The sequence below is a fragment of the Lepidochelys kempii genome, chromosome 1 (assembly GCF_965140285.1).
Source record: "Lepidochelys kempii isolate rLepKem1 chromosome 1, rLepKem1.hap1, whole genome shotgun sequence".
NCBI classification, from domain to species: Eukaryota; Metazoa; Chordata; order Testudines; family Cheloniidae; genus Lepidochelys; species Lepidochelys kempii.
The window spans coordinates 196,934,910-196,953,991 of NC_136380.1; the positions used below are offsets into that span (position 1 = coordinate 196,934,910).

Sequence of the window (19,082 nt, forward strand, 5' to 3'; positions counted from 1 at the left end):
CAAATCAATTGCAAAACATTCCTGATTTCTACTAATGTATTTGCTATTTGTAAACAAGTCTTGTTAATTCAACTCTGGACCTGTCTGTGAAGTCATTTAAACAAATACTGACTATTAGGTCCAGGATTCAGTGGCTGACCTTCTCCCACACCATCTCTGTCCCAAATTCTTCTACTCTGCCAGCTCTGAAGCAATCTGTCTTCAGCCCCATGATAGGGCATTGGGGGGAAATAAATAATGCATCCAAAGTTGGGTTGTGTGTTTGCAGAGGGAGACAGGAGAAGAGTGGATGTAGGTTTTCCATTAAATCAGAAGGTGGTTTATGTAAAATGCCCTAAGCCAGGGGCTGCTAAAAAAAGCTTCATCCTAATTTATCACAAAGCAGTTCACACATCACACCAGGCAGCCCTAAAGTATACCACAAGCATTTCAACCTGTGCCTAGGATCCATAGGTCCTCTGCAGCTGTAAATCCGTAGCTGTGTGCTGATTGAGCCCTATTCATAAACATCCACCATATGGCTCAGATGAATAACATTCATCCAATATGGTTTCATGAGCTGTTCAATTTGTGGAGAGTTTCTCCTAATCATATAAATAGCATCTTTTTTTTTTAAACTCGTACTGGAGTGTACAAGATTTCATTGCTGACTGGGGAATAGTCCACTTACAGCACAAAGTCAGCACAGAAGGTATTGGATTCACACACATTTTCACAAATAGCACTCATACAAATAAAGAGCATGACCCCATGAATACCAGTGTATGTAACTGGGGAAATTTAGTAGCATACATTTGTAGATCTGTCTTCTCCCAACAAAATTTATCACCTCTGCTCCAAAGGCACTTGGAAAGATTTCAAGAGTCACTTACATAAGGGGTGGCAGGAATCTGCAGAATGATTTGCATGCAACACTGAGAACTCTCCTTAGTTTAATATTGTGCTCCTCTACCCTGTTTGCCCTCCAAGTGAGGAAATCTTATAGGCTAGAACATCTTCTAATCATTTGAGTATCTATCGTACCCGCTTGTGGATTACCCCAGTACACTAGAGATATGAAAGGCAGCCATCAGAAACATTGTCTGCCAAACCGAGTGGGAACTGTGATATACCTTGATCCAGGGACTATTTGCCAAAATCAACTGAAATACATTAGCAGCTAGGATGTATTAACTCCAGCTGGTTATGCTATTTATTTCTTCCAAAGTAGGGAGCCAAAAGTACTCACAACTCTCTATAGCTTTATTAAGTTCCTTTGGATCTAGAGCAACCCTCAGAATCTTCTGTGATTATTCTACCAACCACCAATCAATTGGTTCACTGACTTCTTAAGCTTTTTAAGATCACAAACTTGTAAGCTGCATTTAGGTTGACCAGGAGTATTTTAATAGCTGGAGTTACCCTGTGGGTCTACAGAAATATCATGTGCATCCTTTATACAACCAGTTTTATTAGCACAGCTAAACATTCTTCTGGTCTATTATTTTCACTTAAAAAGCAGGAGAACCCCATTATGTGTGACGAGGCTAAGATGTCACACCCAAAAAAGTCATACAATCAGATGACCTTATAGTGCTTTCTAATTTCTACCGGCCCTGCTTTGCCCTGTTCCTGGTAATCTCTCTCCATTCTATGTCACTAATATTACCTTCAGGCAGACAAGCATAACGCCATTCTAACTGGCATGTACTCTCCTCCACTCCCTCAATGAAACATAGAAGGCATCGTGCCTCAAGCTAATGCTCCATGGGTCACTTAGGCTTCCCCACCACAGATTGACCCACTCCTAGAACAGAGACTGGGGAAACTACAAAAGGCCAGGAATTATTGAAGCTCAATACAAATGGCTCTAGTGGCTCTTTGGAGGCTAAACCCCAGGCCTATTCAGAGATGTGGGCAAGCCCCAACCTCGAACTGAACTATCATAGGCAAAATCCACCACACTGAGAACCCAAATTCTACTCTACTGTACGAGGAAGAACAAGAGTGATTATCTGACCCTAAGTTAATTCCCATTGTTTTTGAAAAATATGTCAAATACTTGGAATAATGGCAAGTGAGAGAAACTAACTTTAAAGGCTTGCTTTACAGGATCTGTGTTATTGTGTACCAGGCTGTACATATCTGATGTACTTCCACTAAGGTTACTGATACCACTGCTTGGTGCTCGCATGACATTACATGCATAAAGGTCATACATATTTTAAGGACATTGCTTCCATAAGCTATATCTAGCATTAGTACAGGAGGATGCGATCAACAAAATGTGCATTAATAAGACTTACCTCTTCTGGTTATTTTTATCTCCAATGGACAAGTGCACTCCCAAGAAGTGGACAAGTGTGCTCCCATGCGATGGTATGCAAAATAAATAAATAAACAAACATCCAATGCCAGATCAACACATGACAATAATAGTTTTCCATTGTTATATATCACTTGTCACCTGTAGATCGCAAAGTGCTTCACAAATGGGGTAGGGATTATCCCATTTGACAGATCAGGAAACTGAGGCACAAAACAGTTAAGTGCCTTGCCCATCAATAGGACCTGCAATAACAGAACCCAGGTTTGACTCCCAGCCTGGTACCTTGATCACATCCCCACTGACATGCATGGTGCAGTCATTAGAACATCATGCATTTTTCACTCACATAGCAGAACATATAACATGGGGCAATAGTTTGGGCGGGGGGGCGGTAAACCTGATATCGGACATTTTAATTAACTTGTCATCTACTAAGCAGAATACTTTTTACATGGAACTTTGTTGTACTATAGCAGCAGCACAATACCCAAGCTGCCAGCAGACCAGTGGGTGGTTCCTTGTTAACTATTTATGTATTTATCTATTTAACATAAATAGACATAAAAATTTATGTCTATTTACAACAATTCCCTTACGGTACTGTCCCTTCCAAGAGCTGAGATGGACTCAAAGATATAACAAACTTATTGAACTGATCACGGGTTATGCTTAGAATCTCTTCCCCCCCCCCCCCCCCGCACCTCCAATAACAATGACTACTGTTTTTCAGTGGTGTTACCTGAATCATAAGAGAATGCTTAATGGACTGGAAACATGCCTTATGGTGAAAGACTCAAGAAGCTCAATCTGTTTAGTTTATCAAAGAGAAAAGATTAAAGGGTGACTTGCTCACAGTCTATAAAAACCTACATGGGGAAAAGAAATCTGATAATAGAAAGCTCTTCAGTCTACCAGACAAAGGTGTAACATGATCCAGTGGCTGAAAATTGAAACAAGACAAATTCAGACTAGAAAAAAGGTACAATTTTTTCCACAGTGAGGGTAATTAACCATTGGAACAATTTACCATTGGATATGGTGGATTCTCCATCTCTGCAAATTTTTAAATGAAGACTGGATCTTTTCTAGATGAGATGTTCTTCTTCAACCCCAGCTATTAGATTTGAGACAGGAATTAATTCATGGAAGTCCTATGGCCTACATTATACAGGAAGTCTGATTAAACCATCACAGTGGTTTCTTCTGGCCTTAAAAAAATAAATCTATGAATCATGATAAGCCTTGAAATCTGAATCTCACTCATTTCCTGCAAATCTCCAGTTTCTCCCTACTCCCCTTAGATTCACTATGATTATATGATGTTTGTTTAGATTAAGTCATAGTTAGAGCTCAGCCAGTAAAATGGTTTTTTGATTTAGTGGCCAAACCAAAGTATCTGAAAAAAATCATTTCAGGTTGCCCTGAAACAATGTTTCTGTTTTTCTTACGAAAACAAAAACAACCCACACAAAAAAATTTTGGGGTTGAACAAAGCATTTAATTCTGCCCAAAACTAAATGTTTCATTCTGAGATGGTTTTTTAACCACTTTTCTTTAATGAAATCTAGCTAAATTTCAAAACAAAAAGTCAAAATATTTAATTTTTAACATATCAAAATGAATATTTTGACTTTTTTTTGCATTCCCCCCCCACACTTTTCCGCAGAAATTATTAGCTGAATTGATGAGAATTCATGAACAGTTCCCATTTTTAGGCAAATAAACTATTCAGCCAAAATAAAATAAAATAAAATAAAACATTTCACCCAGCTCTAGTCACAATATAAGAAATTTACTTAGATTAAACATGTGATCCCAATTTTCACCTCTGTAGGATTAAGTATTTTAATTTGAAACAGAATCAAGACAATAACCATAGCCGACTGGTGCCTCCCCATATTGGAGGGGAACAATCTAAAGGGGAGGACATGTGATCGCTCACGTGCCTCCTGTGCCCAGTGACCTCACTGCCCTGTGCCCATCCCGGGCCACCGCGCTCACCCCACCCACGTTAACTGCAGCAGGGGTTCCAGTCTTCTCTCCCTGTGCCTCCTCCCTGCATGTTCGGCCGCTCTCCCTGGCAGCCGGGCAGGGAATGAGACGAAGCCGCTTCTGCCTGAGAGAGCCTGGCGGGGAGGCAGCGGTGGCCCTCTCCCTGCCCAGGCTCGGCTGCCAGGGACAGAAGCAGAGCATGCCACGGGGGAGGAGCAGGGAAAGGATAGAGCCCCTCTCTCTCCCACTCCCAGCAGGCCAATCTGTGGGAACATTTGACCCCCACTATGTCCCCTCCTACATGTTGCCTCTAAGAAAGACATTCAGACAAATATTTCTTCTGATATTTTTCAGTTTATTCTATTAAACAATCATGTTTTACATGTCATCAGACCTAACCCCTGAAGTGCAAAAAATTGTTTCTGAGGTATTAAGACTGGAGGAAAACATGCACAGTGTTGTTGTTAAAGACCCTACACTACAACAGCTGGATAATTTCTGAACAGGCCTTTATACAGCATTGTCTAGATCAAAGAAGAGTGATATATGACATATCTGTATTTGCATTTAGTCTTGAGATTCAGAGACCCCTGAACATTAACCACTTCTGTCGCATCACAGAAAGCACACACATGATTAATACGGGAAAAAGTGATAAATAACAATGAGGTGCTGCTGAGCCAATATGTACAGTACATGGTAAATGAAGTTAAGAGTTTACTTACTGAGACTAGACCCAAATCCTAACTAACTGTTTAGCAATCAAATTAATATATCTACTGTATCTACCACTGCCACGCTTGTCATCAGTACCAATATCCTCTTCCAGATTCCTGGATAGATGTACCTAAATTCCTATTCATAGACACCTATTGAAAGGGACACATGATAATTCACACTTAATTCAGATGATCTGAGGTTTATCAGATTAGCTGGAGCTGAGAGTTTGGTAAGGCACGTGGCCTGTTCTTGCAAGGATTTTCCCCAAACAGGGAGGAAGTCTAGCTCATGGGGAAAACAGCCAAAGGGAAGCATCACTCTGTGGAAAGCTCTGGGTGGAAAGACCACCTTATTTTTTGAACTGTGCAACTGATATGACAGAATTGGTCCTTTCAAATTACTTCAGTGGAGTTTTTGCTCAAACTGCAGAGTTTGGCCCTAAAACATCCTTTTGGCTGGAAAAGTGTTGGGGTTTTTTGTTGTTGTTCGAGGGTGGGAGGGTTGTTTTGTTTTAGAAATAAAGGAATAAACTCTTTCCACCCTAGGATGTCCATGACAGCAGAGTTTAACTCAAGGCAATAGCAGTGCTGACTGCATTTAAGTAAGTCTTAGCAAAAATTGAACAACTGATGATGCAGGCAAGCTCCTGTTAAAGTTGTCAAAGACTTCCCTGTGAGAGTTTTTTGTCTGAGTGAACGACAGGATTGTACCCAGGAAACGGCTTTGAATTTTCAGCACTAAACAATTTGACAGACAGATACCATGCCAAATTTTGACTCTCCTTACACTGTGTGCAATCCCACTGAATTCAATGGAATTAGAAGACAGAGCAGACTTCTGCCCACTCTGTCATATGACCCCATTTCCAAATGAATGATAATCACCGTCCACTTATTTTGATTCTTTCTGCAGTTATTTTTAATCCAGATAGAAAATAAAAATGTAGGTTCTGAGCTACAATAATTTGCTTGATAAGGTCCCACAATAAAGTAGGAAAATACACAAAAAAGGTAAAAGTAGAGGCAGTCTTTATCAAAGGTGGTGGTTAAATGTGAATGTGGCAGGTTGGCCAGGTCTGGTTTAATAATGGTGTATTTAAAGGTGTTTTATCTTAAGCATCTTTAAATTTTAAGACCCTGGTTGACAGTGAGACAGTAGGACACCAATTTTATTGTCAGTACACCCACAGGCAAAATGTTCAATAGTCTGATCACAAACACAAATGAGAAGAATTACGTAGGATTCTTGCCATCACTATGACTGTTTAGCTATACAATAAAGTCTACAACACTACAAATAAGACTAGCTGAAGTTTGATACTGGCAGAATGTTGCCTTGGTAAATTTATAACATAAGTGTATTTCATGGACAACGAAGGCAATCCCCCACCCCCAGAACAAGTGCAAATTAATTGTCCCTTTTAGTTGAAAACTGGGTTTCGTATGCCACCCAGAACTGAGCTGCTGGGCCATTTCCTGTGCAGGAGGGTGAGGGAACATACAAAAAAGAAAATGCTCATAATCCCTAGAATGACTATTCCTGAAATCAGTGCACTGGTGACTGAGTTCAGCTGGAAAGGAGGTCCATTTGGATGAGCTGCAAGGGAAAAAAAAGGCACAGAAAGGTCTCATCAGAATCTCTCTCTGCAGAGCTGGGTCTTCCTGCCACAATGCCTTTATATACAAAAATTACAGTTAACAGGCTGATACTGAACTGCACATTAAGTCTATCTAATGTATTTAGGGAGCGGCTGCAGGTGCATAGCTCCTTCACACGCACATTCACCATGATGGGTGTGGGTATAAGACAAGAGGACAATATTTAACGCATAAGATGATCTGAACTCCATACTCAGGTGTGCAGGATGTCAGCTGACAGGAACCCTAAATCTTTCTATTTAATGCTAGGTTTCTCTTTTACATGATTTTATTATGGAGGAGGGACTTTAACATGCTTCTGGAGTCCCCACCATTCAAATGTTGGAGGAAGGGAGAGGAAGGGGGGAACTAGGGGAGGTTGGAGGAAGGGAGAACTAGGGGGGGTTCTTTCCCAGTTGCCTTAGACTTCAGGAGGGATAGCAGCTGAATTTTGTTACATGGGTCCCTAGTAAATATTGACAAAGAGTGATCAGCCAGACAACAGTAACCGAGAAACCAGGAATGCACTACAGATGTATTTCTCCACCCAAAAGAATTCCAGGTGACCAGGAGGAGGAGCACTCTGACAATCTGCAGACCTCCTCCCCCATATACTAGCCCATATTTTTTCCATACAGCCTACTTCCTCAACCACCAGAGCAGAAGCATTGGGCTCTGTAACATAAGAATGGCCATACTGGGTCAGTCCAAAGGTCCATCTAGCCCAGTATCCTGTCTTCTGACAGCGGCCAATGCCAGGTGTCCCAGAGGGAATGAACAGAACAGGTAATCCTCAAGTGATCCATCTCCTGATACTCATTCCCATCTGCCTTACCACAGACCATTTGTGTGGTTCCTATGGTTACATCCAGGAGAAAGGTCAGGGACTACAGGAACTGAAACAGGATTTTTACCTTTTTGAGCTGTGAAGCCTGCCAGGCTAGGCTGCCCCATAATGACCATTTTGTGGTTCAATTCATCTGTAGTAGGAAATGACTTTATTGCTTAAACCTGCCATTTGGCTTCTGGCAGTTGCACTGTTTCCTAATGTGCCATAGCAGCATAAATAGGGTTGCATTTGATCTGTAATTTTAGTTCCATAGTAGAGATTGGAATTTGTTAAACTGTTGGGCACATGAACTTAACGGAGCATTCCAGATTTATCAATTGCTTTCTTTAGAACACATTCATATTTTCTCCTTTTAAATTAATGGTAATAAGGAAAACTTCAACACATAGCTGAATCCAAATGGTTTACCCACTCATTAGTGTAGCACTCCTGTAACACCCCTCTTTTGTGTTTCTCTTATTCTGATTAACTTACCTAGCTGTGAATTGTTGGTTGGTGTCTCATCTGTATAAAAATATAAAAATGGAGCTATTATATTTTACAGATATCAATATTTGCATCCTCTCTTCACTCCCACTAAAACCAGACAAACATAAAGCTAGGACTATCCTAAAACTCAACAACTGTGTTGGCAATGGTGGCTTGTCACAATCAATGTCTCTGATCAAGTCAGGCTAGGAACATTAACTATAAGAAGCTTCCTAATTTTTACTGCGAGGATATTGGTCTAATGCACCACTTATTACTCTGCCAAAAAAAAAATCTTTATCAAGGTCCAGTTATCTGAACGTGTTGCTAATTGTCTTCTGTCCCATTTCATAAAAAATATGATCCAAAACAATGTAGCAGGAACTACTTCTTCTCACCATGTGCTGTACTAGGGGGAAGGAGCTCTGCGATAGTGGGGATACTTTATCTTCATTTCATTAAGGAAATCTGCGACTAGAAAGCATTAGAAAACTTCTCCTCCACACACACTTTTTTCTTGACAGGAGCACAGAGGGATGAGTTTATGTTTTTAGGGATAAGTTTATGTTTTTTCCCTAATTTTCACTTACTCCTCATTGTCGGTCCTGAAACTAAATATCTTATCTTTGTTTGGTTTTGCTTTTCTGTTTGTAAGCCTCAATCACAGCTCAAAAGTACATTTATTTCAAGGTCCTGACTTGTATTTATTTTTAACTAGGATATACAATGGCTTTCATTCTTTTTTTTTTAAACACTTTTGCCTTCAGAAGTAGATAACTATTTTGTTTCTGTACACAGAGAAAAAGCCACGTATTTTGTCTAAAATTATTTATTATAGATAAACAAACAAGTGCAAGGTCTCTGTGAAAGAGCACAGTGTTAAAATAGCTTAAACATACATGAGACAGACAGTCACAAGCAGCAGCAATCCTATGTAACTATCTAGGTTTCTATATGGCTCCTCATAACCATAATACCTGACAGCTCTACAATCATTAATAGATTTTAGCCTCAAGGTAGGGAAGTACCCTTCTGCACATTTCACAAAAGGGAAACTGAGGCACAAGGTAGATTAAATGAGTTGCCCAAAGTCACACTGGAAACTTGTGGCAGTCAGGAACTGAACACAGGCCTCCTGAGTCATAGTCCAGTGCTTCATATACCCAACTATCTTTCCTATCTGTGCAACCTAAAAGCCAGAAATAAAAGTAAAATGGTCCTCTATATATTCCATAAAATATTTGAATTCCATTTCTGAAATAGATGACAATTGCAAAATGATTATTTCCCCTTTTCATATCTATTCATGGCTAAACTAGAGCTAAGCAAAGAATTTTCAACAATCATGTATTGAAAGAATTTAGCCACCTCTTCTGCTCATGGAATATCCATGAACATTCTGTGGTTTACTTGAATGTATTCAATATCCAAAGGCAATTGATTAATATTTTTCTATTTTTGTAAACCTATGTAGATTGATCCCAAATATTTGAAATTTGAGCTGTATTGCTTATGACTGCTCAAATAAATCCTGTGGTCTTGTTTCTGTTCCCTGATTGAATGATCATGTGTGGTGCAAAATAAGTGCAAATCTGAAAATTCAGTTTCCTCATGTTTGCAACTCTGAAATTAGTTTTCCCCAGATATTTTTAAACTAACTGAACATTCATAAAAAGTGAACTCAAAAGGGCCATGAGAATGGCCGAAGTAAATGCCTTATCTACTTCAAATATGTGCAGAATCTTTTGGCATTATTCATCCAATTCTACTTAAAAAAAAAAAAACTTTTCTAACCAAGCACCTACAAAAAACTGAATACATTCCCAATTCTCTATGGGCAAATTTCTCCTCTTGCATATCCATGCATCCACCACTACACAGCAAACAGAGACAAATTAGTCCTCAAGTCCTAATAATTCTTTTCCCTCTATGGGAATACATTCTGCTCTCAGTTTCATTGGTTTCAGTCCAGATCGACTCCACTGAAACCACTGACCCAATGACAGTTACTTACATCCATCCAACAGCAGAATTTGGCTCAAAATATTTTATCTTTACTAGTTAGCACAGGTATTCACAAAATGAATGCTTCTCAGAAATTCGAAGATGTATTTGAAACACTTTAAAATTCTAGGAGAACAGAAATCAGTGGAATTACACTCTGGATAGGTACCAGTTTAAGTGAGAACAGAATCTGGGCAACTGTCTTTAAACTGAAAACCTGAACTGTTTGCCTCAGGCTCTATTTACAGCTGAAAGCTGAGCAAAAAGTATATTACCAACACAAGTCACACTTAATGTCATTAAAGTTACATCTACACTGCAAAAAACGGTGTGTTCTTTACTCGTCCTATCTAAGGGTATGTCTACACTACGAAATTAGGTCGAATTTATAGAAGTCATTTTTTTAGAAATCGGTTTTATATATTTGAGTGTGTGTGTCCCCACAGAAAATGCTCTAAGTGCATTAAGTGCATTAACTCGGTGGAGTGCTTCCATAGTACCGAGGCTAGAGTCGACTTCCGGAGTGTTGCACTGTGGGTAGCTATCCCACAGTTCCCGCAGTCTCCGCTGCCCATTGGAATTCTGGGTTGAGATCCCAATGCCTGATGGGGCTAAAACATTGTCGCGGGTGGTTCTGGGTACATATCATCAGGCCCCTGTTCCCTCCCTCCCTCCGTGAAAGCAAGGGCAGACAATCGTTTCGCGCCTTTTTTCCTGAGTTACCTGTGCAGACGCCATACCACGGCAAGCATGGAGCCCGCTCAGCTAACCGTCACCATATGTCTCCTGGGTGCTGGCAGACGGGGTACTGCATTGCTACACAGTAGCAGCAACCCATTGTCTTGTGGCAGCAGACGGTGCAATAGGACTGGTAGCCGTCGTCGTCATGTCAGAGGTGCTCCTGGCCACGTCGGCCGGGAGCGCCTGGACAGACATGGGCACAGGGACTAAATTTGGAGTGACTTGATCAAGTCATTCTCTTTAGTCCTGCAGTCAGTCCTATTGAACCATCTTATGGTGAGCAGGCAGGCGATACGGACTGCTAGCAGTCCCATTGCATCATCTTCTGCCGGGCAGCCATGAGATGTGGATGGCTTGCAGTCCTTCTGCACCGTCTGCTGCCAGCCAAAGATGTAAAAGATAGATGGAGTGGATCAAAACAAGAAATAGACCAGATTTGTTTTGTACTCATTTGCTTCCCCCCTCCCCCGTCTAGGGGACTCATTCCTCTAGGTCACACTGCAGTCACTCACAGAGAAGGTGCAGCGAGGTAAATCTAGCCACGTATCAATCAGAGGCCAGACTAACCTCCTTGTTCCAATAAGAACAATAACTTAGGTGCACCATTTCTTATTGGAACCCTCCGTGAAGTCCTGCCTGAAATACTCCTTGATGTAAAGCCACCCTCTTTGTTGATTTTAGCTCCCTGAAGCCAACCCTGTAAGCCATGTCATCAGTCGCCCCTCCCTCCGTCAGAGCAACGGCAGACAATCATTCCGCGCCTTTTTTCTGAGTGGACGCCATACCAAGGCAAGCATGGAGGCCGCTCAGCTCACTTTGGCAATTAGGAGCACATTAAACACCACACACATTATCCAGCAGTATATGCAGCACCAGAACCTGGCAAAGCCATACCGGGCGAGTAGGCGACGTCAGCGCGGTCGCGTGAGTGATCAGAACATGGACACAGATTTCTCTGAAAGCATGGACCCTGCCAATGCATGCATCATGGTGCTAATGGGGCAGGTTCATGCTATGGAACGCCAATTCTGGGCTCAGGAAACAAGCACAGATTGGTGGGACCGCATAGTGTTGCAGGTCTGGGACGATTCCCAGTGGCTGCGAAACTTTCGCATGCGTAAGGGCACTTTCATGGAACTTTGGGACTTGCTTTCCCCTGCCCTGAAGCGCATGAATACCAAGATGAGAGCAGCCCTCACAGTTGAGAAGCGAGTGGCGATAGCCCTGTGGAAGCTTGCAACGCCAGACAGCTACCGGTCAGTTGGGAATCAATTTGGAGTGGGCAAATCTACTGTGGGGGCTGCTGTGATGCAAGTAGCCCATGCAATCAAAGATCTGCTGATATCAAGGGTAGTGACCCTGGGAAATGTGCAGGTCATAGTGGATGGCTTTGCTGCAATGGGATTCCCTAACTGTGTTGGGGCCATAGACGGAACCCATATCCCTATCTTGGCACCGGAGCACCAAGCCGCCAAGTACATAAACCGCAAGGGGTACTTTTCAATAGTGCTGCAAGCACTGGTGGATCACAAGGGACGTTTCACCAACATCAACGTGGGATGGCCAGGAAAGGTACATGACGCTCGCATCTTCAGGAACTCTGGTCTGTTTCAAAAGCTGCAGGAAGGGACTTTATTCCCAGACCAGAAAATAACTGTTGGGGATGTTGAAATGCCTATAGTTATCCTTGGGGACCCAGCCTAGCCCTTAATGCCATGGCTCATGAAGCCGTACACAGGCAGTCTGGACAGTAGTCAGGAGCTGTTCAACTACAGGCTGAGCAAGTGCAGAATGATGGTAGAATCTGCATTTGGACGTTTAAAGGCGCGCTGGCGCAGTTTACTGACTCGCTTAGACCTCAGCGAAACCAGTATTCCCACTGTTATTACTGCTTGCTGTGTGCTCCACAATATCTGTGAGAGTAAAGGGGAGACATTTATGGCGGGGTGGGAGGTTGAGGCAAATCGCCTGGCTGCTGGTTACGCGCAGCCAGACACCAGGGCAGTTAGAAGAGCACAGAAGGGCGCGGTACGCATCAGAGAAGCTTTGAAAACCAGTTTCATGACTGGCCAGGCTACGGTGTGAAAGTTCTCTTTGTTTCTCCTTGATGAAACCCCCCGCCCCTTGGTTCACTCTACTTCCCTGTAAGCTAACCACCCTCCCCGCCTTCCTTCGATCACCACTTCCAGAGGCAATAAAGTCATTGTTGCTTCACATTCATGCATTCTCTATTCATTCATCACACAAATAGGGGGATGACTACGAAGGTAGCCCAGGAGGGGTGGTGGAGGAGGGAAGGAAAATGCAACACAGCACTTTAAGCACAGCACTTTAAAAGTTTACAACTTTAAAATTTATTGAATGCCAGCCTTCTTTTTTTTTGGGCAATCCTCTGTGGTGGAGTGGCTGGTTGGCCAGTGGCCCCCCCACTGCGTTCTGGGGCGTCTGGGTGTGGAAGCTATGGAACTTGGGGAGGAGGGCGGTTGGTTACACAGGGGCTGTAGTGGCAGTCTGTGCTCCAGCTGCCTTTGCTGCAGCTCAGCCATACACTGGAGCATACCAGTTTGATCCTCCAGCAGCCTCAGCATTGAATCCTGCCTCCTCTCATCACGCTGCTGCCACATTTGAGCTTCAGCCCTGTCTTCAGCCTGCCACTTACTCTCTTCAGCCCGTCACCTCTCCTCCCGGTCATTTTGTGCTTTCCTGCACTCTGACATTATTTGCCTCCATGCACTCGTCTGTGCTCTGTCAGTATGGGAGGACAGCATGAGCTCAGAGAACATTTCATCTCGAGTGCGTTTTTTTTTTCTTTCTAATCTTCACTAGCCTCTGGGAAGGAGAAGATCCTGATATCATTGAAACACATGCAGCTGGTGGAGAAAAAAAAAAAGGGACAGAGGTATTTAAAAAGACACATTTTATAAAACAGTGGCTACACTCTTTCAGGGTAAACCTTGCTGTTAACATTACATACATAGCACATGTGCTTTCGTAACAAGGTCGCATTTTGCCCTCCCCCCACTGCGTGTCTACCCCCTCAACCCTCTCTCCTCCCCGTGGCTAACAGCGGGGAACATTTCTGTTCAGCCGCAGGCAAACAGCCCAGCAGGAATGGGCTCCTCTGAGTGTCCCCTGAAGAAAAGCACCCTATTTCAACCAGGTGACCATGAATGATATCTCAATCTCCTGAGGATAACACAGAGAGATAAAGAATGGATGTTGTTTGAACGCCAGCAAACATACACTGCAATGCTTTGTTGTACAATGATTCCCGAGTACGTGTTACTGGCCTGGAGTGGTAAAGTGTCCTACCATGAAGGACGCAATAAGGCTGCCCTCCCTAGAAACCTTTTGCAAAGGCTTTGGGAGTACATCCAGGAGAGCCACGAATGCCACGGCAAATTAATCCTTTCACATGCTTGCTTTTAAACCATGTATAGTATTTTAAAAGGTACACTCACCGGAGGTCCCTTCTTCGCCTGCCGGGTCCACGAGGCAGCCTTGGGTGGGTTTGGGGGGTACTGGCTCCAGGTCCAGGGTGAGAAACAGTTCCTAGCTGTCGGGAAAACCGGTTTCTCCACTTGCTTGCTGTGAGCTATCTACAACCTCATCATCATCATCTTCTTCGTCCCCAAAACCTGTTTCCGTGTTGCCTCCATCTCCATTGAAGGAGTCAAACAACACGGCTGGGGTAGTGGTGGCTGAACCCCCTAAAATAGCATGCAGCTCATCATAGAAGCGGCATGTTTGGGGCTCTGACTCGGAGTGGCCATTCGCCCCTCTGGTTTTCTGGTAGGCTTGCCTCAGCTCCTTAAGTTTCACGCGGCACTGCTTCGGGTCCCTGTTACGGCCTCTGTCCTTCATGCCCTGGGAGATTTTGACAAAGGTTTTGGCATTTCGAAAACTGGAACGGAGTTCTGATAGCACGGATTGCTCTCCCCATACAGCGATCAGATCCCGTACCTCCCATTCAGTCCATGCTGGAGCTCTTTTGCGATTCTGGGACTCCATCATGGTCACCTCTGCTGATGAGCTCTGCATAGTCACCTGCAGCTTGCCACGCTGGCCAAACAGGAAATGAGATTCAAAAGTTCGCGGTTCTTTTCCTGTCTACCTGGCCAGTGCATCTGAGTTGAGAGTGCTGTCCAGAGCGGTCATAATGGAGCACTCTGGGATAGCTCCCGGAGGCCAATACCATCGAATTGTGTCCACAGTACCCCAAATTTGACCCGGCAAGGCCGATTTAAGCGCTAATCCACTTGTCGGGGCGGAGTACGGAAATCAATTTTAAGAGCCCTTTAAGTCGAAATAAAGGGCTTCATCGTGTGGACGGGTGCAGGTTTACATCGATTTAACGCTGCTAAATTTGACCTAAAGTCCAAGTGTAGACCAGGGCTAAATTGGGTTAAAATAGCAGTGAATGCACAGCCATTTGTGTTTTAACTTAGGTTAGCAGCCCTATAGGCTTTAATTCAAACTTTTAAAGTGAGTTAAGAGCTAAGTTGCTGCGTCTTCACTGCTAATTTAAATCAAGTGAGCTAACCCTAGTTAAGAACACACCATTTTTGGCAGTGTAGATATACCCTAAGATGGAAGTGGAAGAGCCAGGCAAGAGAAGGAGTAGTTAATGTTAAAGTGGGTATTCATTAGCTTCTAAACAATTTTTTCCATTTTGTGGCTTTCCCATCTTGAGCTCTGATTTTAAGCAAAATGAATCAGGCTAATTTTTTTCTGTGTTAGATGGGTGCACCTTCCATTATCTTCAGTGGAAGCTGCATCTGTATGGGCAATGGAATTTAGCCTATTGAGTTTAGGTGTTTATGGCAGCCTCAGACACATGCACATAACCCACAATGACTTCATTGGGTGTTTTGAATGCATATATGACCAAAACAATTGGCTCAGAACTTTTACATGAAAGTTTAGCCGTAGGAATAGACCCAAATAAGTTAGCTGGGTTTTTTAGCTGAGTCACTGCAAACTCTCAAACAGCAAAGCATTGTTTTTTAAATTCCTGCAATATACAGAAATGTTTGAGAATTCCTACCGCTCCTTGTAATGATGGGGCCAGCAGAGATTACAGCATTTCCAGAGGTGCTCTGAGGGCTCCAAGTTGTTCTCTTAACAGCATCTCTTCTTTCTCTGTTACTGCAAATCTGAGAAGTTAATCAAAATCACAGTTTCAGAGTGGAGTAGAATTATTGCCTTCCTGTGCTTCCATATTTAATGCCAGCTCTTTTAAAAAGTGATACTACAACTTTATTTCTTGTATGTATTCAATTACTTTGCAATAAAAAGAGATGCAATACCTCCTAAGAGTGCATGTTGTAAATGATTGGCTTCCAGTTGTATTTTGCCTCATTTCATTTATGGAACTGCATTGAGCTCATGTACAATATCCATATTACTGTATAATAAACTTTTCAGTAATTAATTTCCTGAAATAAAATTTCATCAAAATAGACATGTTCCCACAGGAAGTTTGAGTTTCAACAAAATGGCATTTTCTGATGGAAGAATGTTCCATCAGAATATTTTTGACCAGCTCTGCTGCTAGGCAAAGGGTATTAAAGACTCATATACTCTACCCACTAAATAGGCACAGGAGGGGGAAGTGATAGTGCAACTTTCCCCTGAACACCCTATGAATGTTCTTCAACTTTGTCTTGTGGGGATCACATCTAGAAATGAGTGGATAGGTCAGGCTAAGGCTCAAACTCATTCTCTATCCTTGAGCTTTCTAGGAGCTATCCTAAGACCACCAGCTCATTTTTCATAAACTATCTGAATGGCTTTCTGACAGTGGTCACCTTTGGTCTCTATCATCCGAGGCGTGATTTGACCCAGAGACTTAAAGGAGAACACTCCTTATGCCAAACCCAATTCCCCTCAGCTTTACAGTTCCCAGTGTTACGTCACACAATGGTGATGACATTGAAATGCCACTCTTCATTTGTTGCGTTCACATTCTCTAGAAACAAACAACAAGTTCAAACTCTAGGTGCTTTCTTCATTTGCACAGATGCCCTCCACCTCTCCTATCCATCTGCAAATTACAGGTGTAGAATGGCCCCACAGTTCTGCCTCTGGCACAGCACAGATTCATAAAGATTATTGACAGAGCTCCACCCAAAACTTACAGGTGCAAGAAAGGGGCAATCATCCGTTCTGCACAGCTTTGTCACACAATGGAGGAAGACTGTAGACATCTTCTGGTTCTTGTGCTTCACAAAGCGGAACACCTCAAAGGAAAACCGGCCCATCTGACTCTTGCCATTCTCAATTACAGTTGTCTGTGGGTCCTTGTCACAGCTAATTGGTATAAAAGATTAAAACTGGGATGACCATGTGTACCTCTGATTTTTAGCCCCTGAGAATAAAGGACTATAAGTAAAAAGATCAATGCTTAAGCTCTGTGCAAAACAAGAGAGTGCCATGATGTCCAAAATGGGCAGCTATGAGAGTCTCAAGTGTGCTATAGTACATCAAGGTCTAAGATGGCATGGCAGTGAGCACTGCTCAGATGCACAGGCAGGCAGAGAATGACAATGGACAAAAGGCACAGAGTCAGAATTACTCTTACAAACACTAAAAAGGATCTGTGTTCAAGAATGCCACATTTCCAATATTTTCTTTAGGTGATACACTTGTCTTAGACTGGAACACACAGGATGTGAGATAACTAGCTCTGATCCTGCAGTGTTTACACCCGTTGACATTAGTGAAAGTTATGCCAGAGCACAATTTTGTCCCATTGGTTTTGCATTCTTAGCGAATGCAGATAGGGACCCAACAATACTGACAATTGGAAATCAAGTCTGCTTGACATTGTATTTATAAGGGCACCCTGTCACAAACGGACCTGACCCTTTAAGAGGGTTCAGAGCTCAGCTGAACCTGTGCCAGATGTGGCCTGCCTCCCTATGTGGAGGTAATAAGTCCAGTCACCTGACTAGGAGCAGGTGACTAGGAGATGGGCCTGCTGGTGGGGGATGAAAAGAAGAGTCCTAGGACAAGAAAGAAGGCAACTGGTGGTGGTTGCTGAAAGGAGGGCTATAGCAGGAAGGAGAGCCACTATTGAAGAAGTCCACAAAGGGTATGTGTATGTCTCTCTCTCTCTCTCTCTCTCTCTCTCACACACACACACACACTTCTTTAAAGTGGTACTGAATTGTGTATTTTGCCACATCAAAACCAAATCCAAGGAAACTCAGCTCCAGGTTCCATTTAAATTCAAATCTCCAAATAATTATGAGACCTGAAACAAAAAGTTATCAGGTAAGCTCATTTATATAGATAAGCACCTCTGAACAAAGGTAGCAGCTCCATCAAGAGCCACTGATATGATTCAATCTGTGGGGTTGCTGAGACACCAAGCTGCTCTTTGCTATCCTTTAAGGTCCCGATTCAGGAAGCCATTTCCACTCAGGACAGCACCTAAGCTTGTGCTTCAGCACTTTCCTGAATTAGCACCTTAGACATGTTAGATGGTTATCATCTACCCACAGGGCATCCTCTCACTTGCATTAAAATAAATGTTAACAAATACATACCCATTGAAATTTGAGTAGAGGGCCCCTAGTATGTGCATGCAAAATGCCTATTTCTACACCTACATTGGTGCTCACAATTTTCATGCCTGTGCACACTTACCCAATATTTATGTCCAAAAATAGCTAGATTAATGACTAATAAATTATTTACAAGCATAGACATTGGACCTTCCTGAAAAACCTCATGCCTGTCAAGAAATGTAGCATCACACTATCATACAGAGGCTCATAATTGCGGTCTTAAAAGGAGGGCATTTACATACAAATGCTGGATTTGCAAAGTACCTACCTAAAGAAGAGATCGTATCGAAGCTCATCATTGGGATTACCAGATGGAGTGGTGTAACAATAGTCCATCAAAACATTCCATCTGCATGAGGAGCAAGATAATTGTCAAGGAAAAAGATTTAAAAAAAAAAACCGAGGTACAAGTTGATAGTACTAGCTGATGAACTGAACCTACACAGTTATGTACAATTACGAGCCATGTATAGAATCCCTGCATTCTCACTGAGACCATTCTATGGCAGTATAATAGTTTTTATTTTTCTGCATTACTTACATTACTGCACAATGACTGTGCAGTGTATGAATGATACAATTTAACCAACATGGTTTTACTCCCATCTGTTCCACAGTAAAGAAGCTGTTACAAATCAGTGACCATATAGCACTTCAACGGGTATCACTTTGGTGCATATCATCTCCACTAAGAATTTCATGGCAGCATTGGACAGGATTCACATCACAGAATCATAGAATATCAGGGTTGGAAGGGACCTCAGGAGGTCATCTAGTCCAACCCCCTG

At 42.6% G+C, this 19,082-nt stretch overlaps 1 protein-coding gene across 2 annotated transcripts in view; it reads right to left on the bottom strand.

The window, feature by feature from the left end:
* Window positions 1-3,343: 3,343 nt before the first annotated feature.
* Window positions 3,344-19,082, bottom strand: part of ZPLD1 (zona pellucida like domain containing 1) — a 55,046-nt gene continuing 39,307 nt past the window's right edge. Inside the window, exons 7-11 of one of the 2 annotated variants that reach the window (XM_078851315.1) lie at window positions 18,563-18,643; window positions 16,861-17,032; window positions 15,768-15,876; window positions 7,982-8,011; window positions 3,344-3,422 (exon numbers count right to left, since the gene is read on the bottom strand). In XM_078851315.1, coding sequence (XP_078707441.1) covers window positions 3,394-3,422; window positions 7,982-8,011; window positions 15,768-15,876; window positions 16,861-17,032; window positions 18,563-18,643 — 421 coding nt within the window. In that variant the 3' untranslated portion in view covers window positions 3,344-3,393. Of the gene's footprint in view, window positions 3,423-4,725; window positions 6,617-7,981; window positions 8,012-15,767; window positions 15,877-16,860; window positions 17,033-18,562; window positions 18,644-19,082 lie in introns of those variants that run through there. The other variant, XM_073306738.2, reaches the window with a different exon arrangement.